Source organism: Pseudorca crassidens, chromosome 17 (assembly GCF_039906515.1).
Source record: "Pseudorca crassidens isolate mPseCra1 chromosome 17, mPseCra1.hap1, whole genome shotgun sequence".
Lineage (NCBI taxonomy): Eukaryota > Metazoa > Chordata > Mammalia > Artiodactyla > Delphinidae > Pseudorca > Pseudorca crassidens.
In genome coordinates this window covers 15,988,420-16,016,300 of record NC_090312.1, presented here as the reverse complement: position 1 = coordinate 16,016,300, position 27,881 = coordinate 15,988,420, and the positions used below count along the sequence as shown (strand labels likewise).

Genomic DNA, 27,881 nt, shown 5'->3' with positions numbered 1-27,881 from the left:
TGATTTTTGTCCTCGCTTCCAAACGTTTTGGAGCCCAGCAATTGGTTAGTGACTCTTAAGCTCTATCAAGTATAGAGGAGTTGGATGAGGCTCCCAGCATATAAATATATTGCTCAGTGGCGCTCAGATCATCGCTGAAAAGCATCCGGAAATAAACCCTTTTGGCAGATTGGAAGCCTCTCTGCCGTGAGTTCTGGGCTGGCTTCTTGGGTTTCTTCCAGCTGTGAAATCTTGCAGGGGCACCGTGGGCTCTAACTCTGCCTTTCATGAAATCTAGAAGTTAGAGCCAAGTTGCTTTAAAGAGCCTCTGGCCATTTGATAGATGAGGAAACTAAGACCCAAGAAGACAAATGCTTTTAGGTGGCCATGATGAAGACAGTCATAGAATCATCTCACGTTAGAGCTGGGAAGGTCCTCATAAAACTTCTAGTCCAATTATCAGGCAGTTGGGAGGCAGCCTGCTATAATGGAAAGAGCATGAGCTTTGGAATCTTACAGACCTTGGTTCAAATTCCAGTTGGTTAACTTATTGCCTTTGTGACCTTGGGAAAGTTATTTGACTTTTATGGCTTCATTTCTCTATCAATATAAAGGAGACCTACTTTGCTAGTCACTGTAATAAATAGATGATAGATAGGTAGATAGATAGATAGATAGATAGATAGATAATAGATAAAAAGAACAGACCTGGGACAAAACAGGCATTCAATAAAGCATTGCAATTACAGTTAGAGTTATATTACTATTGCTCTACTGTTGATAGATGTGATAGAATGGATAGAAGCTTTATATTCTTTCTTTCCTGGTTTTCAAATACTTCCTGAGTGCCTTATGTGCAAGTCATTGCCAGTGGAGCCAAAATTTCTCAATAGGAACAAGAGAGAGTACATATATACATATTTTAAAGGAATATTTCTGGATCATAGGAATTTAATGCCTTCTGAGTCGGGTCATGGTACTAGTCTAAAGAATGGATGAGACCACCTAGATCTGAACTCATGACTTCACTTGTAATAAAAGCCCACTGTGCTTCTTTACTGATTCAGACAACCATGACTCTGCCTCTCTTCTCCAGCTTCAAACTCACCCCAAATACTCTACTTTTCTCTAATTTCTCCCACGATTACATTTTCATGGCTGCCAGCAACTAAACTTGCTTGTTAAGAAGCCCTGGCATGGGATTCCCTGGTGGCGCAGTGGTTGAGAGTCCGCCTGCCGATGCAGGGGACGTGGGTTCGTGCCCCGGTTTGGGAAGATCCCACATGCCGCAGAGCGGCTGGGCTCGTGAGCCATGGCCACTGAGCCTGTGTGTCCCGAGCCTGTGCTCCGCAATAGGAGAGGCCACAAGAGTGGCCTGTGTACCAAAAAAAAAAAAAAAAAAAAAAAAGCCCTGGCTTTTTCAGAAAGTATAGGTAAATTAACACAAGACCATTGGTTCATCAGAATCTTAGACCTTTTTACTGGGGTAGGAAATCAACCATGCCTCTGAAGTCAGGTAATACCCCATCCACATGGGATTCAGAAAGACAAGCTTTAACAGCAATCATAGGGGCTAAAATACTTTGGTGATGCTGCAGTCTCCAGCCACGTCTGTGTCCCTCCTATCACCTTGAATTTTGATCCACAAAACCAAAGGAGGCAGGAGAGAGGGTCCCCTCCACCAAGAACGGGAGCTCCAGGAGATCAAGGGTCCTATTTTTCTTAATCATTAAGTCCCCAGGGCCTAGAACAGTGCCTGGCATACAGGGGGTCTCCAAAAGTAATGAATGAACAAGAAAGAATAACTCCTACCTTTTGCAGACATCCTGTCTCATCCTTTGATAACCCAAGACTTACATCTCTGCCACTATCTTTGGCACAATGCTCTGAAGAAGCATATGACTCATAATTTTCAAACCAAAGAAGCTGTTTCTTACTGAGGGAAGAGAAGGGGAGAGAGAGTGCTAGAATAAAAGAATAATTCTAAAACACTTAGAGGGGACAACAAAAACAAGGAAGGATGACAGAAAAGCCTTTTGGCAAATGTAGGTCCATACCCACCCATCTCCTCTTGAGAGTCATTGACAGAGAAGAAAGAGGGTAGCAGATTCAGAAGGGTTCTGCCACTCAAGTAATTAGTCCCCTTTTAATTCTTACTTTCTGTAATTCATATTACTTCTGCAGATATTAAATGATTACAAGTGAAATAGTCCATGTGACTGAGCATTTATTTGTGTGTCTATGTGTACACGTGAGACCCCCTCTTCTCACAAAACTCAAGAGTAACGTCGTTCCAGGGCTTTTATTGTCGGTCATAAAAATGGCTTCTCCCAGGACCGAAAAGATAATATTTCCTCAAAATAAAGCAGGAGGATAGTCACAATCCTTCCTGACATTCTCCCACATGATAACACTTCTTCTAGAAGGTCGGCGTTGCCCCCAGAAGTTCTTTGTGACTAGAAACTGAGAGTTTGTCTTTGTGCAGGGCAAGGTTGAAGCTGAGTTCCACCTCGTGACGGCAGAAGAAGCTGAGAAAAATCCTGTTGGAAAAGCCCGAAAGGAGCCAGAGCCCCTGGCCAAGCCCAAGTGAGTGAAGTCACGGGGTGGGGATGGGGACATCAGAAATGGGAAGGACCCTCTGAGGTCCCCATATCAGAGGATGAAAACATTTCTCTAGAGCATCCCGCTGGGAGAAGTGAGGAGTTAATAGGTACCATCCAATCAGTGTAGCTTTTTATTTCTATAATTGAAAAATATTCCAAAAACATTATAGAGTGTTTGGCAAATGGACAGGACACTTTTCCGTAGAACTACCACATAAGCACTTCTAGAATAATTTCATATGTTTTTTTCTGCTATTTTTTTCATGGGAATATAAGTTTCACATGAATTTTTTTTCTACTATTTCTCTAATTATGCATACAAAATTATCTTCATATTTCACTTATCCTTTGCTGAAAATTTTTGCTTTGTTGCCATAGTTGTCATAATTAGGATTTTTAAATGGCTGTGGAATAGTCCATAGACTTGATACCCATAATTGAGTTGGTTGCCACCCCGTAACTGGATGTTTAATTTACTTCTACCTTTTTTCTATTATTATAATATGATAAAAATGTTTCCCCTTTATAAATTATCACCTTAAAATAAATTTCCAGAAGTAGAATTACTAGCAGCAAGTGTTACCCTATTCAATTGAAACCATGGTTATATATCAATTAAAAAGTAAACATATATAGATATGAAATGTGTACACAAAATACTCCTTCAAATTGTATTTGTCCCACCCCTCCCTGGACTCCAAGTGTCTCATGATGAGTAGGTGGTCCCTTCTCTGTACCTACCTTTCATCTATCATAGTGTTAGGAACATAACTGGTGCTTCATTAATTCAAAATTATTTATTAAACTCCTACAATGTGTACCTACTAAAAAAAAAACACTTTGAAGAACACCAAAGAAATGTAAGATATAAACTCTGCCTTCCAGAAGCTTTCAGTCTGTTTAGAGAGAACACACAGGTTCATAAAACAGTCATCAGAGTGTGGAAGACATATGTTAGGTTCAAAAAGTGGGTAAGTCAAGCCACGAGTGAGGTAGGAATTCAGAATGAGAGGAATTATTGTGGACTGGGGTAGTCAGGAAGGGCTTCATGGAAGAGGCAGGGCTTGAGCTGGTCAGAGTGGGACGGACAGAGGGCCCTCAGTTCTCTGGCTGGGTCCTAACCAAACTCTTGCCCTCCTCCAGACCAACTTTTAAAATGATGAGGAATCATTATCACCCAAAATGTTAGCTTGCTTCTGCTTCAAGGCAACATGGTCTTCGCCCGTTCTCGGGCCTCTCGTTGTGGGCCCCTGGAGATTGGGAGTCAGAAATCCTTCCTGAGGTCTTGAGACTCCTATGTGTTGACAACATGGCCCCTTCCCTGATCTTCTCTTGCTTCCTTCTCAGCCGCCCAGACACCTCATTCTCCTGGTTTGTGACCCCCTTCAAGTGCCTGTACCACCTCATCTGGAGGAATTACAAGAAGTACATCATCATCGGTTTCATTCTGATCGTCCTCATCATCTTCCTGGCCCTCTTCATCTATACCTTGCCGGGAGCCATCAGCCGAAGGATCGTTGTGGGCTCGTCGTAGAGGGTCATGGAGGACCCAGACCTTCCCTTTCTACTCCTCCTCCCTTCTTCCTCATCTGTAAATGTATAAGAATGTATGCTCTTTGCAGGCACTGTGCCGGCTGCTAAGGGGATAAACCCAGAGGGCCCAAGAGCCACTCCCTATGTCTAAGGACAGATCAGCTCTTCTTGGAGGAGATGGGAGAGGAATAGTCCTGCCCTACCCCAACCCTGCCACTACCTTTCCAATTTAAAAGCCTTAAGTCATGGTTTTGTCCATGGGCAGGATGAAATAATGGCTCCTTTACCCCATAATAATCAATGGTGACCTCAAATTGACTTAGGAAAATATTTTCTAGAGCACTAAGTAAGGAATGTGTTTCATGGATGAGGTTTAGGAAAAAGCACAACATACATTTATGGTGACGTTGAAAAGGAAAAGAACAGCATTACTTTAGGACAGATTTGGAAGGAAGGTATTATACTTTCTTCTGGATTCTGGACAGTAAAACGACAAGTCAGGTCAACAAAACAATGCACATTGTTCAAATCCACAATAAATACAAGCTAAACATTGAAAATTCTTCTAAGTTAAATAGAGCTCATCAAATTTACTTTTATGTCAAAAGATGCTGGAATGCTGAAAAGCCTTTTAGCAAAAGTATTTGAAACACTTTCAGATCAGATGGTATCATAAGAAATGTGCCAGAAGAAGGGGTAAGCAAGCACAATTTAGGAATCAGCTCTGTCTGGTGTTCTACACATAGGTTATCGCTCATGGCCTGTCCTGTGTATAAAAAAATAAATTAAAATAATGTTCTAGGCCTAATTGTGCAGCCCTGACCCTAAAGATACTATGCTTAAGAATTAAAAAGATTTTGAAGCAGAAAACCCATTTCCCAAGAAGTTGTCATGAGTCCCTACTTGTGTTCTTAAATGGGATTAATTTAAATCTATTCATTTGACGGATTAGAGTTGTTCTTGCTGCTTAAATTTGGTTCAGAGTGGTTTTGTTTTGTTTTGTTCTTTTAACAACATTTGAATCTTTCCTCCCAAACCAACTAAGCAAAACATAATTAATACCAGCAACAACACCAAGCAACTCACAGGATATGTTATCCAATTCTGTGTCTCCAGTAGTTGAAACCATTGGTGCCTTTCTTGCTCTTTTCCCTCAAAAATACACATAAATGGAAATTGGGATTGACTTCACAGCTGGGGAATTTATTCATTCAACAGCTAATTATTGAGTTCCATCCTTGTTCCAACTGCTGTGATTAACTCTAGGGTCTCAAAAGTACACAGTCAGATAAACTAAATCTTTGCTCTAAAGGAGCATAGGGTTTGATAGACAGAAGATATTAATCAAATAATCAGACACAGATAAATACAGACTGATGGATCGAATAGGGGCAAAGTACTGGGAGCAGAAAGACCATCTAAAGGAGGCCCTGTAGCCAGTCTGGCAGTCAGGAAGGCTTCCTAGGGAAGTAATGACTGAAGGGAGATAAAAGATAAGGAAGAAAGATGGAGAGGAAGAAGAGCACACTAGACAGAGGAAAATAGCATGTTTAAAGGCCCTGAGGCGGGAGGGAGTGAAGCACATGAAGTGGTCTAAAAGACGGTGGGTACCAAGTGAGAGGCAAAGGACCCTGAGATGGGGCTGGAAAGTCATCTAAGGGCCCACACGCTTAACGGCTTCAGTCTTCATTTTAAGGGCAGTGGATAGCAAAGGATTTTTAAGCAGTAGAAAAGAATTACTAGATTTTTATTCCACATGGAGAACAGACTGGAGGTACTGCAGTCCTTCCCACAAGAGAGGATGATTATTTTCACTCAGTAATTGTGGCAGAGGAGGGAAGAGGAGGGATCAGAGATGATCTCTCTAAGGCTCCAGGGTGGTCTAATGGGGAATTGGGGGTCTAGTATTGACTCTATTTTATACAAGCTGTGTGACCTAAGGCAGCTAACTTCACATCTCTGATCTATACTTTCCTTGTCTATCACATAAGGAAGTTCATATATACTATGATGAAAAGACCATGGCATATTCTGCGGCAAAATGAGCGTTGATGGGTCTGTAGCATGGAGTGGGATGGACTGTACTCAGAGTCAGATTATGAATGGCTTTGAATGCCAAGCCAAGAAGGTTGGACTTTATGCAGCAGAAAGTGGGGGCCCCTGGAAGAATTTAAACAAAGAAGTGTCAAGAACCAGTCTAGATATTGGAGAAGTTGCTCTGCCTGCAGTGCATGATGGATTAATGAAGATGAGATCCAGAGGCCGGGGACGTTTTAGGAAGCAGTAGTCAAAACCCTGGTGGGCGATGAGGACCTGTGTCAGGGCCACAGCCATGGAGATGGAGAGGAAGAGCAGATTCTGGAACATTGGTGAGGTTCCTCAACCTTCACCCCCATCTCTGGCACCCAAGATGCCTGCCAGAGAGGACAGGGAAATTTGAATCCTGGCTGTGTCATTTCTACCTGGGCAGGTCACAATCACTGAGTCTTCATTTTTTCATCTGAAAAAAAGGAATTATGACCTACTTGGCAAGAGTCGTGTAGATTGTAGAAAAAGTGTGTAAAATGTGTAGCTTGTGCTTGGCATGAAGCCAGTCCTCAAAGGATAGTAGCTACTGTCATAAGTATCATTTCTACAGGTGGAATCAGCAGTATGTGGAGTCTAGTTGTATCTAGAAGTGAGAGACCTATGTTTTAGAAATGTTCTGGCACATGGACTAAGAAACTTTCAACCAATAATACTCCCAAGTGTATTTATTTTGTATTGATTCTGTAACAGACTACAACGAGCCCAGTGGATTAAAACAACACAAATTTATCATACAGTTCTGTAGGTCAGATGTTCATCACGAACCTCACTGAGCTAAAATCCAAGATGTCATCAGACCTACCTTCCCTCCTGGAAGCCCTAGGGGAGGATCTGGTTTTTTGCCTTTTCCAGTTTCTAGAGGCTGCCTGCATTCCTTGGCTTGTGGCCCCTTCCTCCATCTTCAAAGCCAGCAAGTTTATATACCTCTGTGCCTTTCTTTTGTAGTCATACCTCTCTCTGACTATAGCCAGAAATGTTCTGGCTTTTATGGACCCAAGTGAGTACATTGGACCCACCCAGATAATCCAGGATAATCTCCCTACCTCAAGGTCCTTAACTATCGCATCTGCAAAGACCCTACTGCCATGTAAAGTAACATATGCACAGGTTCTAGGGATTAGTACATGGAATTTTTTAGCAGAGGGAAGCATTATTCTGTCTACTACATCGAATATCACCCCAGCATTTAAATTCAGCCCAACATGAAATCCACTTCAGCAGAGCTTTGGAAGTCGGTGGGATGATTATGGTATATGAAGTAAGGAGGCTCCACAGACGCTTTTCTCTCTGGAACAAGATGTTTCCATTTGTTGTTCAGCCTCTCAAGCAACAATTGACTCAGGAAAAAGAGGAAGGATTGTTCAGTCCTTCCCTGACTCATTAAATCCTCTCAAGCACAATGGATGAGGTGTGTCGGGAGCTGGTTATGAAAAGACCCTGCCACTTCCTCTCACATTTCTGCCTCCGGAGTTTCCAAATAAGCCTCTTAAATTCAGCTTTCCTTTAACACAGCAGTAGTTCCTTCCAATTCAGGAGAAAACCTGTGTCTCTCCTCTCCCTAGTTTATAAAGGGCAATCTGAGAAAAGAGGACTCTCTATTTTTCACTGAATTGTTGTACTAGTGGAAAGAAAAATGGGCTTTGGAGACTGAGATAAAAGCACTGAAACTTGGGTGTAGACACTAGCTGTGTGACCTCGAGCAAGTTACTCAACAACTGTGAAGCCTGTCTTTCTGATCTGTAAAATGAAGCTAATACCCATCTTATTAGGATTGTCTGTGTTTGGGCATTTGTGGTTGTGGGTAGTGGACCTCTACTGGGGATAGAGGTAGAGGATTATAAAATGTCTAATATACTGTCTTCTATGTCATAGTATCCAAATTAATGAGAGATTATTATTTAAGTAACAAATAACTAATGTTTGCTGTGTGCTGTTATAGATTACAAAGTAATACATGTATCTTCTCACTGATTTTCTCAACAGCCTCACATTGTAGACAGGAAACAGCTGCAGGGACTTTCAAGCTCGCCCAGCTCATTTGTAACAGATCTAAGATCCAAGCCCAGACTCCTCCCTCCTGCCGCACGCCCCGCCCCTGCCCTCCTGCTCTCTCCTTTATAAGCGGCTGCCTAATGATTGATTTAAAGCGGGTGGGGCCGCCTCCAGTCAGAAAATTCCTCAGAGATTTTTTAAGGGCCATCCATGTCCTAGGGATTCATCCAGGTCCCCTAAAACCTTTCAAGTATCTTACACACAACAGTGTGGATGCATGTTTGAGCCTCTCTTTTTAATTGAACCACTGCGTTTGATGGTTAGAGAATGTAGCTGGCATCTCTCATCCATGCTGTCCCCAGATCTTTTCAATTTTCTTTTCTCATTTTGCCACTTCTTACAGTAGAAATTCCCCCACCCTAATGCAGAAAACAACTTCTGGAGTGCAAACATTTAACTGAGCTCTTTATAAACCAGGCATAGAACTCATAGAACTTAGATTTGGAAATTATGTGAAGAAACAGGCAGGGTGGAGGCACTCAACCATCCCAGAAACTGCTAGCTACTTACCAAATGTCTATTTTCTCTTTCCTGCTTGGTAACAGAAGGTAAACATTAATACTTTACCAGAGATGTGATTTGCAAATATTTTCTCTCTGTGGCTTGCTTTTTTACTCTGTTGATAGTGTCTTTTGACACACAAATTTTTAAAATTTTGATGAAGTCCAATTTGTCTATCATTTCTTTTTTTGCCTGTGCCTTTGATGTTATATCCAAGAAATCATTATCAATGTCATGAAGCTTTTATCTTACATTTTCTTCTAAGAGTTTTATAGTTTTAGTTCTTATGTTTAGGACTCTGAAACATTCTGAATTAATTTTTGTATATGATGTTAGGTAAGGGTCCAACTTCATGCTTTTGCATGTAGTCAGTTTTCCCAGCACCATTTGTTGAAAACCTCACCGTTTTTTTTTTTTTTTTTGAGGTATGCGGCCCTCTCACTGTTGTGGCCTCTCCCGTTGCGGAGCACAGGCTCCGGACGCGCAGGCTCAGCGGCCATGGCTCACAGGCACAACCGCTCCGTGGCATGTGGGATCTTCCCGGACCGCGGCACGAACCCGTGTCCCCTGCATCGGCAGGCGGACTCTCAACCACTGCGCCACCAGGGAAGCCCCAGCAAATTAATTTTCACAAAGCCTGTGTTTTCAGCTGAAACCACTACCATTTCCCTGGGCCACCACAGCTCCTACAATAGCTGAGTCTCCTCTGTGCCAGAGCTGCGCTGTGGCTGGGCTCAGAGGGGACAGTGCCCCTCTCCCCGCTCACTGTCAACCCCAAGAGGACTGCATGGTCCCTGACCCCTACACAGATCTCAGCTGAGCAGCTCTCTCCCATTCCCACTCTCTCTGGAGGATTCGGCCATCAGCAACAGCTAATACTGAGTAGGCCACACACTTTGCTAGGGGGTATTAATACAGTATATAATTTAATCTTCTTAACCCTGTGAGGAAGGCATTTTCCCCAGTTTACAGGTAAGAGGCTTAGTAACTGGCCAACGTTACTCAGCTTGGCCAGAATTTGAATCCTGAGCTGCTAGGCTTTAATACTGATGCTTTCTCATCTGTATCACCCTCTTCCCTGCAAGGCTGACCTTACGGTCCCTCCCACAGGGTTGTGTTGTAAACATGGAGACTTGAGTGTGAAACTGCTTTCTGCTTTGTAGGAAGGCAAAGAAAATGTCAGCTGTTATTTGATCTCATGTGCTGGCTCCACATCTGGCCTCCTTTGGGACCCACCTCTCAACCCACAACATCCCCCGTGGGAGGAAAGAGCTGGCAGAGCTACCGCTCTGTCCCTCGACAGCTCCCCTCTCTGGGCCTGGAGAGGGCTGCCTTGGAGAAGCTGGAGAAGCAGCTTCCTTGCTGTCTGCTCTGAGGACAGGCAGGCTGAGAAGACTGCCAGAGACTGGGTTTGCTGGCTCCTCTGGTGCCAGGGGCTGTTGGCTTTGGTGGTCCAGGACACTTGCTGCGTGCTGTGTGGGCAGAAACCTGGAGGTGTGGGGTGGGAGAAAAAAATGATTCATCGAAATCTGGGTAGAGACCAAAACCAAAGTCACGAAGACCATCCATCTGGACCTGAGTCTGCAGGAATCCTAGACAGGGAAGGAGACAAGAGGATGGATTACAGGGAGACCAGAAAGAGGAAGAAGGGCCAAAGTGTAGGTTGGGAGCCAGAACCTAGAGAAACTCCTACTCAGAAAGTGTCAGAGTCGAGCCTCTTTGGGGACAGTGGGAACCTTGTGTACAGGCAGAAGGAGCTGTCAAGACACTGAGCCTCCCCATGTGGCAGGTTCAATCCCTCCTTGCCTTTTGTCCCACACTCCTGAGGGAAGGGACCACTGGACAGGTCAGTTTTGTTTGTTTTTTATAGACGTTATTTTTTAGAGCAGTTTAAGGCTCTCAGTACAACTGAGCGGAAAGCACAGAGAGTTCCCACATACCCTCTGCTCCACATGTGTACAGCCTTCCCCACTTCAACATCCCACACCGCATGTATTACAACCGAAGAGCTCATCTTGACACATCATGACTACTCAAAGTCCATGGTGTACATTGGGGTTCATTCTTGGGGCTGAACATCCTATGGGTTTGGACAAATATATAATGACACACATCCATCATTATAGTATCATCCAGAATAGTTTCACGGCCCTAAAAATCCTCTGTGCGTCTCCTATTCATCCCTAACTCCCTCCTAACCTCTGGGAACCACTGTTCTTTTTTTTTTTCTTTTTTTCTTTTTTTCTTTTGCGGTACGTGGGCCTCTCACTGTTGTGGCCTCTCCCGTTGCAGGGCACAGGCTCCGGACGCGCAGGCTCAGCGGCCATGGCTCACGGGCCCAGCTGCTCTGCAGCATGTGGGATCTTCCCGGACCGGGGCACGAACCCGTGTCCCCTGCATCGGCAGGCGGACTCTCAACCACTGCGCCACCAGGGAAGCCCACCACTGCTCTTTTTCATGTCTCCAGAGTTTTGCCTTTTCCAGAACGTCATACAGCAGGAATCATACAGTATGTAGCCTTTTCAGATTGACTTCCTCCACTAAGTAACATGAATTTAAGTTTCCTCTGTCTTTTCATGGCTTGATAGCTCACTTCTTTTCAGCAGTGAATAATATTCCATTATCTGGATGTACCCCAGTCTATTTATCCACTCACCTACTGAGGGACATCTTGGTTGCTTCCAAGTTTGGGCAATTACAAATAAAGCTGGTATAAACTTCTGTGTGTGGGGTTTTGCATGGACATGAGTTTTCAGCTTCGGGGGATAAATACCAAGGAGCACGACTGCTGAATCATATAGTAAGAGTATGTTTAGTTTTGTAAGAAGCTGCCAATGTTGCATCAATTTTGATGAGAAGAGTTGTTCAAACATGAGAGAGCTCCTGAGAAATGGTATTTGGTGTCTAAGGAGTGGGGTAAGAGGGGAATGGGGGGGCCAACAGTGCCAAAGAAGGGCAAGTAGGTGAAGAGAGTAAAGACTGACACACCTGTCTCACAATAGCCGAGGCTGGGTGTAGTTAGACACCTCATCTTTGAACTTGACTCAGCCTTCACTGAACTAGAGCTGCCAACTCCAGCCACACCCTGCCTGCCCCTAGAAAATTCACCAGCTGGCTGTAAAAGTCACAAGTCATTAACTCAATGCATTCATTTTCCAACTGGCTTCTCCTGCGAAGAAAAATCTTTCTCATATTTCCCATTTTCCATTGTACAAAGCACTCAGTTCGTGCTCAGAAATACTAGCTGTAGGTAATAATACAACAAGCCAACTTATTCTGAAGCCCAGCCTAGCATCCACACCCCAAACCTGAGTCTTCTCATTACTCTCGAGGGGTGTGTCCATCAGGGCACACCGTTGTGCTGGAGATTGGGACCACACGTTACTCATTCCCCTTCCCTCTGGGCTGTAGCCAGTTGACAATAGACACAGGAGCCAAATAGGGACAAGAGAATCAGTTTCATCAATAACGGCGAGGTCCCCATAACTTGCTTACAGTCGTGGTTTTCCAGTAAATCATCCCCCTGCCCTGCCCTGCATGGAAGGTAGATGGGCCAGTATGGTAGGATGAACTTATTAACCAATCTACCTCTTGCTTTTTTGCTTTAGGTGCTGCTAAGGAAGCCAGAGAATGGTGAGATCATGAGGCTCTCTGTGCCTGGGCGCAGATCCAACAAGAGGCAAGAGCGCTGCCATGAATGAGCACCCTGACCTTGCCCAGCAGAGCAGTGTGGCTGCCGAATGCCCAGCCTCTCACCAGCCCTCCAGTGGAGGAGTCCATGCTCTTCCTGTCTGCTAATGGGGTGGGAGGAGGAGACAGAGAGAAACCCACCATCCCAGTTTGCCTGGGCTGAAGCATTCCTGAGATGTGGGGCTTTAAAGACTAACACCAGAAAGTCCTTGATGAATCAGAACACAAGTTGGTCACCTTACACTTTCCTCAAGCCTTAGCAAATATGTTCTCTCTAAAGAGGGAACTACAATGTGGAGAGAAGGAAAGATGGGTTTCTTCCTACAGTGACTCCAGGGCTCCCCCAGGCTGATGAGAACTGGGGCTGTTAGTGGATGGGATGTGGGTGAGAGGATAAAATTTGGGAGGTAGATACAACGCCACCTTAACAGTGTTACCGAACTAGGTTCGTTTGCCCAGACGTGCAGCAAGCCAAACGCTGAGACACCAAGGTTTGCAGCAGAGAAAAGGATTTATTCCCGAGGCAACTAAGCCAGGAGATGGGAGAACTAGTCTCAGATCCACCTCCCGGAAGGTGAGGGGCTTGGGACGTTTATGGGTAAATCTGAGGCATGGGGAGCAAGGGGAACAGTGATTGGAGACAAGGAAAAGGTGAGGTAATCGCCATTCCGTGCAGGTGTAGCTAAGTTACATGCTTTTTCATGGGACTCGTGTTCAGCAAATGGGTGCATTAGCATGTTCTGAGGGTAGAGTTTTTGGTCCTCTGAGGTCAAAAGGTCACCAAGTGGACACTCATGCATGCCCCGTTGGAGCGTCAGTGGTCCTAACCAATCTTACCAGCTCAAGCTCCAACTGACTACAAGTTCCTGAAAAGCAACTAGGGCAAACATCTTGTGGTTCAGGCTACGTGACACTTGGAGGGCACGCGGTTTTTTGCAGCAATAGTAAAAGCGCGCTTGATCGGTGATGGCAGGTTACAAGCTTAATGGATCTAACTAATGGTTACCCTCAATTTCAAAAGTACTCCTCTCAGAACTATTACATTTAGAATGGATAAACAACAAGATCCTACTGTATAGCACAACGAACTATATCCAGTCTGGGATAAACCATAATAGAAAGGAATATTAAAAAAAGAATGCATTTATGTGTACAACTGAATCACTTAGCTGTACAGCAGAGATTGGCACAACATTGTAAATCAACTATACTTCAGTAAAATAAAATAAAATAAATACCTAAAAATAGAATTACAAAAACAAAAATGCTCTCCATGGTGGGACTACTGGTGATCTTTAAGTTCTTTAATGCTTTTCTACTTTTTTCCCCAACTTTCTAAAATAAACATCTGTAACATGGTAATCAGAAAAAAAAACCCACTAAATTATAGTTAAACAAAAAGAATAAGAAAAGATCAGTAATTTATATAATAAAACCCATTTTTAAAATGAGATCATTTTCTCTTGTACACTAGATGGGGTGTATACTCTGGAAGCATTTATCAATTGATGCGGAAAGATGAGTAAGGAAAATGAAAAACATGTTCCAAGTTTACCCTGGATGACCTTTGGATTATGGTAGTATTGCAAATTTTAAGAAGTATCTGTTCCACAACTCTCCCCTTCTCAATTGTAATCAACTTAAGTACTTATCTGGATTCTCTCATAACACAGACTATATCGTCCTATTCCTTCCCTACCCTATTCCCAAATATCTTCGCTGACTTGAAAGTGTGATTTAAGGTTATGCTCTCCATTTCAGTAGCATTTGCTACCTTTTGAGCAAGCATGGTTGAAGATACAATTTGCTCTATTACTCACCTAACTGACGGGAGACTCTACAGAGATGGATTTTTGGTCTTGATTCAGCTGCTTTCTGAATATATGTCCTTAAATGTCCCCAAGACTCAGGCTCTTCAACCAGAGTGGAGCTGGGAGGCGCCTTTCCCCCAAGCTTCAGAGTGCCCCCGGGGACCTCGATCACAAACAGTGAGTGTGTGAGTGCTCTGTATACTGTAGGATACTGTCTACATATTTGCAACTCGGGATCAAGGGACTGACTTTTTGCCATAGGTGTCAGGATACATAGAAACCAATCCAACTAGAAATTCATTCATTCATCCATCCATTCTTGTATCCGAAAGGCATTTCCTGGTCAGCACCGTCATCCCTGTGCTCAGAGCTGGAGACCCAAAGATGAATAAGGTAGATTCTAACCTGAGGCTGAGTCTGAGAGGTATCAGTGATTCTGCAGGCTCCCAGACCACCTTCTACCCAGCCCTCTTAGTTCTGGGCTCTGGGACAATAATGGGACCATGATAAGACAAGTCTGCTAGGAATGAATAGCAAAACTTTCAGCTACTTCTCTACTGGTGACTGATAGAAACTTGCATTTTTCTTTCCTTTTACCCAAAGGGAAAAATAAACACTTTACAACTGACAAAAGTCCTTCAGTCAGGAAACTGGACTCAGACCTAGAGAAAACAGTCAACACTCGAGTTAGCAGGAAGAAAAGATCTTCCTTAAAGAGCTTCTGTGGGGTAACCGCTGAAGAGACTAAAAATAAACCCTTTGAAAAACAGAGCAGGTGGGTCTCATTCCCTTCATATAAGTTTATGGCAAATTCCATTTCAAGCTTTGTCTTGGAGCAAAGAAATAATTAAACACATATAGGCAGACACACTCAGATAGAGGAACCTCCACTCCTTGAGGACTGAGGCTGAGGGAAGATAAGGATGATTCACATTCCCATGGACCAGATCTGCTTCACAAGAAGGCACCACCCCATCGAATGAGGTAGCTGCTGGAAGCCACCCAGCTCTCCCAATACCACATCTTAGCTCAGCCCCTCGTGCCCCACACACACCTGCCTTATGGGTATCTGAAACTCAGCCCCATTGTAATTTCATTCTTTTAGGTTAAGACATTGCCCCTTGTATATAACCCACTCCGGGTGTTGGCAAAAGTGGGAAAGATTAGGTGAGTCAAATTCCAAACATTTGCAGGAAGGAAGGAGTTAAGAGTGAATCGTTCAAAAAGGAGAAGCCCTCCTAGGTTGTCTACCAAGAGAATGCTCAAACCTGGTGGTTCTCAAACGTCAGTGCGCCCGAGAATCACCTGGAAGGCTTGTGGAACTAGAACGCTCCTTCACGCTCGCTTACAGTTGGCTAGATAAGGAATTTCATCTTCCAAAGTACGTATCCTCTAATTGCTTTCTTTTTATTTTTTAATATACACTGAATTCCTTGAAACTGCCTATCAAGTATATCAACAGATTTCTTCAATAAAGAGCTTGTTTTTATGTTAGATAGCCAATGTATTTTGGAAATCTTCCCAAGAATGTTCTGAAGTCATGTACCTTAACACCCTATGATTTATTATCCTTGTTGCACAATTATCTGATGGAAGGAAGAGCCTGTTAGTTTTTGTATTTGTATAAAATAAGCCATAACATCATTTTATCATTGAAAACAAACCAAAGGTACATATGCTCAACCCTTGGAGGCTGATCCTCCAGCGTCTCCTGGTATCTGATGTGGCTGAGATTCCTTTACCTTATTTTAATATGCTATTACATAATTTTACTTTTTTTTTCAATTTTACCTTCTTACATTTTTTTAAAAGAATTATTTATTTTAAAAACTGGGACTTCCCTGATGGCGCAGTGGTTGAGAATCTGCCTGCCAATGCAGGGGACACGGGTTCGACCCTGGTCTGGGAAGATCCCACATGCCGCGGAACAACTAGACCCGTGGCCACAACTACTGAGCCTCTGCTCTAGAACCCGCGGGCCACAACTGCTGAGCCTGCATGTCTGGAGCCTGTGCTCCGCAACGAGAGGCCGCGACAGTGAGAGGCCCGCGCCCCGTGATGAAGAGTGGCCCCCGCTCGCCACAACTAGAGAAAGCCGTCGCACAGAAATGAAGACCCAACACACCCAAAAATAAATAAATAAATTTATAAATAAATAAAAATAAAATAAAAACTGAACTATAGTTGATTTACAATGTTGTGTTATTTTCTGGTGTACAGCAAAGTGATTCAGTTATACATATAATTTTACTTTTTAATTTTAATGTTCATTAATTATATGTGAATATTTTAAAATATTTTTATTATTTCTATGTGTTTTTGAAATGAGGGCATCTCCCCCATGCTCAATCTACCATCTTGAGTGAGAAGTATGACCATGTGCTCTCAACCCTTTTCAGTTCCCAGCAGACTCAGGAAGTCCATCTCAGGACATCCCCAAAAGCCCAGAGATCAATTTGCAAAACTCCCTTGGCTGTCTTTTAGAGAAATCTCAGAGTTACCATTTCTGTTACTGTTCTTTATTCAGGAAGCATGGTGTGTCCATGGTTTGTCTAAATGCTTCTTTATTCCCTTGGTTCAATTAAATATAGAGAGATGAAAAGGAGGGGAAATGAAGACATTTGTTCAGGCTCTGATCTGAGGTGGATAAGAGCATATATTGCTATTTCCCACTTTTCAACCCCACACTGTAGCATATTTACCCCAGGAAAATCAAACCCATATTAGCTTAAAAACTGTTCTGTACGCTCCATGGGAGCAGGTTGTCAATGTCATTCATGGCTGTATCCCTTGTACTTAGCAAGGGGCCTAATGCATAGGGCTATGTATAATCTGTCTACCAACTGAATGGGCACCCCTAAGGAGTAAGCAAGATGTACTTGATTAAATCTATTTCCCATTTGAAGAAACTGAGAGTCAGAGTCACAGCCAGGCACCACAGGTAGGACTAGAAGCCTGAATTTCTAACATTGACCCAATTCAACCCATTCTAGGAGAAACAATACATACAATGTTGTTGATGATTTAGTGGCTAAATTGTCTTATTCATCTACATGTTCATATGAATACATAAAAGATAGTCAATAAGTTGCTTGTTCGATTATAATAATGAAATGAATTAGTATGATTACATTAATTATCCATTTGCTTCGTGATATTTTTGCGCTCATGGAACATCTTAGAATTGAGTAACAGCATTAAGAACCCTCTCTCCAGAAAAATGCACATCTGTACAAATGCACTCAAACACATAAAATTGTGCATCAATTTTATAAGGTACCCAGAGCTTCTAAAGCTGAGTTAAACCTTAAAAAATCTCTTTCAAAATCTTGAAATTTTAGGGGCTAGAAAGGGCTTTAAAGACGATTGATTTCAATGTCCTTACTCCTATAAATATAAAACTGAAGATTAGAGATAGGAAGTCACTGGTAGATTGATTTTAGAGTGTGCACACTCAGTAGCCGTGGGATACCTACTGGGAACGTGTAGCAGAGAGCCCTCCTTTGGGAGTCCTCCTCAGTTAGCTGGGGAAAGAGACACTCCACCTCCCTGGGATACCAGTCTTGTGGACAACTGTTCTCCTCCCTACTCTCACCAGCCCCAGCTTCCTATTGGCAGAAATGATCTGCCCAAAGCTTCAGAGATGTTTAGGAGAAGCCCAGAGACTAGAATTCAGGTCTCCTAACTTCCAAACCATTGCTTTTTCCATGACAAATTTTGTCTCTTTTTTGTTTTGTTTTGCTTTATTTTTCTCTTCTTTTTTTCTAAAACGGAGGTATATTACTTTCAGGTACACAACATAATGATTTGATATTTGTATATATTGCAAAATGATCACCACAGTAAGCCTAGTTAACACCCATCACGTCACACAGGTACAGGATATTTTTTTCTTGTGACGAGAACTTTTAAGATTTCCTCTCTTAGCATCCTCAAAGTCTCTTCAAACCTTTTCCTCCGCCCTCCCAGCCAGCCGCCCTCCTCCCATTCTGCTTCTGGGCTCCATTTTCACTGACTGCTTTCTTATATAATACACCCCCCCCCCCCATTTTTTAATTAAAAAGGAACAAAAATTTCAGTCCCTAAGGTGATAAATATTTAGATTAGGATGATTGAAACCAAAAATTACTTAATTACTTGTACATTTCCATTGTAAGTCTCCTTAAATCAAACTCTTATAAATCAGTCAATAATGACACGTAACTCCTACCAACTCTGAGAAAACAACATAAATATCACAAGCTGATGAGATAACAGGTGACGTTTTAAATCATGTCCTGAAAATGTCACTAGCAGTTTGGGCAAATCTTTATTATGCTAAAATAAATTAAAATTAAAACTAATAATATTTGTGGAGAGATATGGGTACAGAACAGAATTAAGATTTGCTATTCCTAACACACTGTGATTACATCAAATGGACACTTCCAGATAATAAAATTTTTTAACTGCTTCAGAAACTTAATTACATAATGACTGATGAAGCAGTTTCATTCCACAGAAAGGAAAAAAATATTAAACAATTCCTTTTCAAGGTGAACCCCTGTAAGGCCCCCCAAAACACATGAAGGACAGATATTTCTGAGTGTTTGGCCAGTAGTGGAACCCAGATTTCAGGGCAGGGCAATGACTTACCCAAATTACACAGCAGTAAATTACACAGCCTAGACTTCCAGATAAGGCCTTGACATTTCTAAGTGGGTTTCTCTATAAATATTAATAGTGAGTTTTGCTATCATCAATGACTAGGACCAACTATCCCACTGACTACCACAAGAAAACCTACACAAAATAATGCCTATTTGAATGCATCAGAAAGCTACCAAGGCAAAGAGAATTTACAGGACCAAGGTCTGGCACACACAGCCAGGGGAAGTGACACCAGAAAATGGAGTTCCTTTTCTATTCAGTTCAACTGTTGATTCCAAAACCAAAGCTAAGCTTGAGAGTAGAGCTTTTTGGGATTCTCATAGGAATAGAGGGAAATAAAATGGGTTCACCATCCTCCACAGAGGAGGGGCCTTGAAAAATATGCAAGGCTTTTAGTTGGACAACAGGAAGACCACTTAGGAATAACAGTAAATGGGAAATGGAATATGCCTTCCAAGGACCGAGGCTTCCAATAATTTCAATCCCTGATTTGACAAGGTGATCTGCCCTTAGTTTAACTTAGTTTAGGAAAGTACCAAAAGAAGAAGAACAACAACAACAAAAAATGTGGCAAAGAGAAAACAAATAGCAATAAGTCAGACTTAAGTCCAGCCATATAAATAATTAAATTAAAATGGACTGAACATTCCAATTAAAAGGCAAGTATTGTCAAACTGGATTAAAAAAGCAAGATCTGAAAAAAGAAAAAAAAGCAAGATCCAACAGTATGCTGTCTATAAGAGATGTATTTTAAATACAGAGGCATAGATAACTTGGAAGCAAAAGGATAGAAAAAGATATACCATGAAAAAACTAAGCATAAGAGAGCTGGTATGTTTATACTGATAACAAAGTAGATATCAAGAGAAAGAATTATTGCCAGAGACAAAAGGGGACGCTTCTAAATAATGAAAGTATCAATTCATTAACACATAACAATCCCAAATGAGTATGTACCTAATCACAAAGGCTTAAAATACTTGAAGCAAAAACTGATCACAACTAAAAGAAAAAAGAGACAAATACACAACCATAGTTGGATATTTTAACACAATTTTAATGTTTTTTTAACTCTCACTATTTGATAGAATTATCAACTACCATCATCACTATACGCTATACATTATACAACTCAATGACAACAAAAAAACCTGTAGGTGAATCTACAACTATCTCAAAATAAATTTTAATTTTTAAAAATCTGATTAAAAATGGGCCTAAATAGACATTTTCCAACGAAGACATCCAAAGGGCCAACAGGTACATGAAAAGATACTTGACATTACTAGTCATCAGCAAGATGCAAATCAAAGCTCATTGATATCATCTCATTGATAAATGTCTTTTATCAGGAAGACAAGAGACTACAAGTGTTAGCAAAAATGTAGAGAAAAGGGAACACTAATTCACCGTTGGTGGGAATGAACATAGGTTCAGCCATTATGGAAAACAGTATGGAATTTCCTCAAAAAATTAACAATAGAACTACCATATGATCCAGCAATCTCACTTCTAGTATATATCCCAAAGAAGTGAAAACAGGATATTGGAAAGATATCTGCACTATTATATGCAATATAATATTATATTAATGCAATTATATATCATAGCCAAGATAGGAAGGCAACCTAAGTGTCTGTCAACAGATGAATGGATAAAGAAAGTGTGATGTACATACACAATGGGATATTTTGCAACCACAAAAAAGAAAGAAATCCTACCATTTGAGACGACATGGATGGACCTTGAGGGCATTATGCTGAGTGAGATAAGTCAGACAGAGAAAGACAAATACTGTATGATATTACTTAAAAGTGAAACACTGAAAAACTGAACTTGTAAAAACAGAGTAGGCTGAGGGGTGAGAACTGGGGAGATGCTGCTTAAGGCAACGATTGGATAAATAAGTCCTGGAGATCTAATCCACAACATAGTTATTATAGTTAACAATAATGTATTATAAACTTCGAAGTTGCTAAGAGACTAGATCTTAATGGTTCACACCAAAAAAAGAAATAATAATTATGTGATGTGATAGAAGTGTTAGCTAATGCTACAGTGGTAATCATATTGCAGTATAGAAAGTGGATCAAATCAAACCTTCAACTTCCATAATGTTATATGGCCATCATATCTCAGTAAGTAAAAGGAGAAGAGTTTGAAACAGAATTATCTACTTTCTTAATGATCTAAATTATCTTAAAAAGTTAGAAAAAGATAAGCAATTAAACCCCATTTGCAAGGAAGGAAAATAACAAAGAAAAGATCAGAAATCAATGAAATAGTTAACAACAATGGAAAACAAGAGAAATGTTAACAAAGCCCCAAATATCAATAATAAAGAAAAACACAGAGATGTATAGCACAGGGGACTATACTCAATATTTTGTAATAACCTATAAGGGAAAAGAATCTGAAAAAGAATATATATAAGTGTGTATATATATATGTATATACATATATAACTGAATCACTGTGTTGTATACCTGAAACTGACACGATATTGTAAATCAACTATACATCAATTTAAAAAAAAAGCTGAAAGAACAAAATTGTTAATATTAGGAATTAAAGAGGGGATATAACCTACAGACACTAGGAGGATAATAAGGCAATGTTATAAACAACTTTATGCCAATAACTTCAGCACCTGGACCAATTCTTTGGAAAACACAATTTACCAAAACTAACAAGAGAAAAACGAATGGCTCAAATACTGCTATGTCTATTAACGAAATTGAATTCATAGTACAGAATGTCCCCACAATGCCAGATGGTGTCACTGGTAAAGTCCATCAAATATTTAAGGAAGGAACAACAGCAGCGTGTGTCAGAGGTTGAGGGAACTCAACAGCACGTCACTGGCCTTCACTGTGGTTGCTTGCAGGCACCCTCCAAAAAAATCACAAAAGCTCAGAGAACTTCCAGGTTGGTGAACACATCCACATACCGGAAAGGTGGCAGACCTCTACTCAACAGGGACAGCAGCTTCTTTAATAAGCTGATAAACAAGTGTTTCCCTGAGTTCTGTGAGCCACCGTAGCAAATTAATTGAATCTGAGGAGGGGGTTGTGGGAACCTTTGATTTGTATCCAAGTCGAACAGAAGTCGCAAGTAACTTGGGGACCTACTACTTGAGATTGGCATCTGAGGTCAGGTGGGAGCAGTCTTGTGGGACTCAGCCCTCAACCTGTGGGATTTGACACTTTCTCCAGGTAAACAGTATCCAAACTGAATTAAATTATAGGACACTCAGCTGGTGTCATGGAGAATTGCTTGATGTGGGGAAAAAACTTCACACATTTGGTGACCGGAAGCATTAGAAGTGAAGTGTTCTGTTTGAGCGGTAAAGAAAGATTCGCAGGAGGAAAAGCTGTAGGTTTCCCCCTATACAAGTGGTTATTATTGTTAGTACGGCTGAGCCCCACTCGTCATCCCTACGAGATCCATCCATCCATCCATCCAGAGATAGTCATCAATGGGAAGTTGTGTAAAATAGATTCTAGAGACACCCTGCAGTTCTGGAATTTGATCGGTTCCTGAAGTCTTTCTTCCTAAATTGTGTAAATCAAATGAAATTCAAAATGTACTTGGTGCCCTTGCTATTTGTAAATAGATAAAGAAAACCCACAGTGAATTATTTTACAGAGCAAAGACTCGACTCTTCAAATATCTGATTTATAAGTTCAGGTTTTCACACAGAACAATAGACCCTCAAGATGGAAAGGGAGCCAGGGCTCTACGCTCTCCTGGGAGGCTGTGGATGCAGAGGAAAAAATACACCCATGTGTGGTTCACTCAGATTAGAATGAAACAAAATACCCCTAGCTGAAAAAAAAATCACTTCTACCTTTTCAATAGTGAACTATTATATGCATATCTAATATTATATCACGATGTCCTTTTTACATTTTTGATGGTGGCAAGGCATTCCACTGTGTGTATGTACCATAATTTAAATGATCCTATATTGGTGGATTTTTCTATCATTTATAATAGAAAATTGTAAATATAATTTTATATTAATATAATCACTGTTATAAATACTATGGTCAACATCTTTACATATATAAATTTGTTCACGTGGCTGAATACTTCCGTAAGATAGATCATTCAGAATTAGTGAGTCAAAACATACCATGAACTACCTTTAAGGTTTTGGCTTTAATTGCAAAATCGCTTTCCAGTAAGCCAGTAGCACGGTACCTCCCACAGTGTATAAGACTCTGTTTCTCTAGCCTTCTAATGCTAGATATTATTCTTTTAATCTTTGCCAATCTGATGAGCCAAAGAAGAAAATTTATCTGATTTTTCGGGGAGCTTTTGACTACCAAACAAGGGGCACTCACCAGTCATCTTGATGAGTGCCTACTGTATAGCACAGGGGAAAAAAAAGAGAAGGTACAGTCTGTTTGCAGGACATATATTAAGTTAACCTTAAAAATGCATTCCAGGCTTCCCTGGTGGTGCAGTGGTTGGGAGTCCGCCTGCCGATGCAGGGGACACGGGTTCGTGCCCCGGTCCGGGAAGATCCCACATGCCACGGAGCGGCTGGGCCTGTGAGCCATGGCCGCTGGGCCTGCGCGTCCGGAGCCTGTGCTCCGCAACGGGAGAGGCCACAACAGTGAGAGGCCCGCGTACCGCAAAAAAAAAAAAAAAAAAAGCATTCCAATATACACTAGGTGCAGACAAATACTGTTTGATTCCATTTATATGAGGTACGTACAATAGTCAAAATCATGGAGTCAGAAAGTACACTGGTAGGTGCCGGGGGCTGGGGGGAGCGGGGTGGGGGGAGGGGGAATGGGGAGTTAGTGTTTAAAGGGGACAGAGTTTCAGTTTAGGAAGGTGAAAAATTTGGGAGGTGGATGATGGTGAGAGTTGCACAACAATGTGAATGTGCTTACTGCCACTGAAGTGTACAGTTAAACATGGTCAAAATAGTATGTTTTATATTATGTGACTTTTACCGCAATAAAAAAACATTAAAAAAAAAAAAGGAGGGAGACAGGACGGCTTCTTGTTGAATGCGTGGCTATCACAGAGCACAGGAAATTTCCTGCCTATTTTACTCAAACCCAGGCTTGCAAGGCCCCTGAGCACCTGGAATGACAGACAACAGCCCCACTCCTTCTCCCCAGCTGATTAACTGACCTCATATGTCAGCGCAGTAACTTCCCCTCCTGGCCTGCTTCAGCGATAGCCCATTACGCAAGCAGCACGGGAGCCCACATTTGAACCGTCTGCCCAATCCCAGCTCCTGGTGAGACATAACAACTTGTCTTCAGTTGGTTATTTTCAACCCCGGCTGCACATCAGGGTGCACATCTAGGGTGTTTTTTAATCTTTAATTTAAATCTTATTTTCTTTTATGTGTTGGTAATGTATGACTCACAAGCAAAAAATATGCAAAGGGACATTCAGTTAAAAATCTCCCTCCATGGCCCCCAACCAGTCAATTCTCCTCCCTGGAAGCAAATGATGTCACTAATTTCTCTCGGATCTTTCCAGAGATATGAGTAGATTTTAAGAAGTGCCCTTTCTTGGACCCCATGCCCAGACTTTCTGTATCAGAATTTCCAGGGTGGAGAATCTGAAAAATTGGATTTGTTTTAAAGCCCACAGTATTGTTGAATTATAGTCAGGGGTTAAAACAACTTCTTTAGTATGTCACTCATTCCTTCCTTCCTTCCTTCCTTCATTCAACTTATATTTATTGAGCTTGGGCTTTTCTTTTTCCTTGGCCGTGCCACACGGTATGTGGGATCTTAGTTCCCCAACCAGGGATCAAACCCACGCCCCCTGCAGTGAAAGCGTGGAGTCTTAACCACTGGACTGCCAGGGAAGTCCCTGATCTTGGGCTTTTATGTGCCAGACATTGTGCTTGGTACCTGGGAGACAGCAATGAGCCAATCACTACTCTCACGGAGCTTAGATTGCAGTGTGGGCGGAAAGCAGAAAACCTATAATTATCAGAAAGTGAGAAGTTCCAGGACAAAACTAGAGCAGGATGATGGTAAGTCTTCCAATTGCTTTTGTATCAACTTGAGCCTCCTCCTTCCTCCCCTTCTAGACTTTCGTATCCCCTCCACTGAAAGGCAGGTGGAGGAGAGAGAGAAAACAGGAGGCAAAATTTATCAGGTAATTGGGTTACTGCCAGAGTCCAAATTTTAAAATGAGTTTGACGCTCAAGCCCAAAGTCATCCCAGGTGATGTTCATGTCTCTTCATTAGCACAGATCATTGAGTTCTTCATAATGGCTTAGGAATAAGTCTGAGAAATGTCGATTTGACTGTTACTCTAAATAGAAAGCCTGATTCCTCCTTTCTCTCCTGCAATCCAGTAAGACTTATGCTGAAGCATCACAGGGGTTCCTGAATACCCAGCTGATAGATGAGAACTGGAGAGGTAACACCATTGTCTCTCAAAGAGAACAGTGGCTGGTTGTTCCCTTGCCACTGACACACACAATGTTCAGTCCTATTCAACACAATAATGTTATCGGCATGTTCCAGGCACTATCGTCAGTACCATTTTTATCCCATTTAAAAAAATGAGTAGGTCAAAAAGGATCTTGCTGTGATTTATGTCATGGAGTGTTCTGCCTATGTTTTCCTCTAAGAGTTTAATAGTATCTGGCCTTACATTTAGGTCTTTAATCATTTTGAGTTTATCTTTGTGTATGGTGTTACGGAGTGTTCTAATTTCATTCTTTTACATGTAGCTGTCCAGTTTTCCCAGCACCACTTATTGAAGAGGCTGTCTTTTCTCCACTGTATATTCTTGCCTCCTTTATCAAAGACAAGGTGACCATATGTGCGTGGGTTTATCTCTGGGCTTTCTATCCTGTTCCATTGATCTATATTTCTGTTTTTGTGGCAGTACCATACTGTCTTGATTCCTGTAGCTTTGTAGTATAGTCTGAAGTCAGGGAGCCTCATTCCTCCAGCTCCGTTTTTCTTTCTCAAGATTGCTTTGGCTATTCGGGGTCTTTTGTGTTTCTATACAAATTTTGAAATTTTTTGTTCTAGTTCTGTGAAAAATGCCAGTGCTAGATTGATAGGGATTGCATTGAATCTGTAGATTGCTTTGGGTAGTAGAGTCATTTTCACAATGTTGATTCTTCCAATCCAAGAACATGGTATATCTCTCCATCTATTTGTATCATCTTTAATTTCTTTCATCAGTGTCTTATAATTTTCTGCATACAGGTCCTTTTTAACCCACCTCCTAGATAAATGGAAATAAAAATAAACAAATGGAACCTAATGAAACTTAAAAGCTTTCGCACAGCAAAGGAAACCATAAACAAGATGAAAAGACAACCCTCAGAATGGGAGAAAATATTTGCAAATGAACCAGCAGACAAAGGATTAATCTCCAAAATTTACAAGCAGCTCATGCAGCTCAATATCAGAAAAACAAACAACCCAATCCAAAAATGGGCAGAAGACCTAAATAGACATTTCTCCAAAGAAGATATACAGACTGCCAACAAACACATGAAAGAATGCTCAACATCATTAATCATTAGAGAAATGCAAATCAAAACTACAATGAGATATCATCTCACACCAGTCAGAATGGCTATCATCAAAAAACGTACAAACAATAAATGCTGGAGAGGGTGTGGAGAAAAGGGAACCCTCTTGCACTGTTTGTGGGAATGTAAATTGATACAGCCACTATGGAGAACAGTATGGAGGTTCCTTAAAAAATTAAAAATAGAACTACCATATGACCCAGCAATCCCACTACTGGGCATATACCCTGAGAAAACCATAATTCAAAAAGAGTCATGTACCAAAATGTTCATTGAACCTCTATTTACAATAGCCAGGACATGGAAGCAACGGAAGTGTCCATCGACAGATGAATGGATAAAGAAGATGTGACACATATAAACAATGGAGTATTACTAAGCCACAAAAAGAAACAAAATTGAGTTATTTGTAGTGAGGTGGATGGACCTAGAGTCTGTCATAACGAGTGAAGTAAGTCAGAAAGAGAAAAACAAATACTGTATGCTAACACATATATATGGAATCTAAAAAAAAAAAAAAAAAAAAAGATGGTCATGAAGAACCTAGGGGCAAGATGGGAATAAAGACGCAGACCTACTAGAGAATGGACTTCGGGATATGGGGAGGGGGAAGGGTAAGCTGGGATGAAGTGAGAGAGTGGCATGGACATATATACACTACCAAATGTAAAATAGATAGCTAGTGGGAAGCAGCTGCATAGCACAGGGAGATCAGCTCTGTGCTTTTTGACCACCTGGAGGGGTGGGATCGGGAGGGTGGGAGGGAGGGAGACACAAGAGGGAAGAGATATGGGGATATATGTGTATGTATAACTGATTCACTTTGTTATAAAGCAGAAACTAACACACCATTGTAAAGCAATTATACCCCAATAAAGATGTTAAAAAAAAAAATGAGTAGGAAACAGACTTGGAGGGGTTAAGTAACTCATCTAAATCACCCGGAGTTCAGACCTAGGTTTGCTGATGCCAGAGCTTGGTATAAGCCTCAAAGGCTTTGCCTCAAAAGTTGAATGAGATAATCCATGCATCGTGCTTACAGTAACATCTGATAAATGATTAAGTTGGCTTTCATTCTATGAAAGCTGCCTGCTTGTCACTGCTGTTGTTTTTAATCAGTTAGACTCTAAGATCTGGCAGCTACAGGCTCACATCCATCATTTTTTGGAACCAAATTAATGAGAAGAAATGAGGTGGGGAAGCCTGAAACCACACAGTGGGGGCCAGAGTTAGCATGCCTGCTGCAAGCCGGGCGGGGGGTGGGAGGCCCCTTCCAGTACCCGCCATACACCCCGTGAGAAGTTCCTGATTCAGCCTGTGTTGTTGGTGCCTCAACATCTGCCTCATTTTCTCCTCCCTTTGACTGGGAACCACTGGAGGACTTACTCCTATTTGTATTCCCAGTGCCTAGGATAGGGTCTAGCACATCGT

At 41.6% G+C, this 27,881-nt stretch overlaps 1 protein-coding gene across 1 annotated transcript in view; it reads left to right on the top strand.

The window, feature by feature from the left end:
- The window catches only part of FER1L6 (fer-1 like family member 6), a 147,756-nt gene extending 142,669 nt beyond the window's left edge, over positions 1 to 5,087 (top strand). Inside the window, exons 40-41 of the mRNA XM_067711323.1 lie at positions 2,465 to 2,565; positions 3,930 to 5,087. Of these exons, the coding sequence (XP_067567424.1) occupies positions 2,465 to 2,565; positions 3,930 to 4,116 (288 nt within the window). The 3' untranslated portion in view covers positions 4,117 to 5,087. The remainder of the gene's footprint in view (positions 1 to 2,464; positions 2,566 to 3,929) is intronic.
- Positions 5,088 to 27,881: the final 22,794 nt, after the last annotated feature.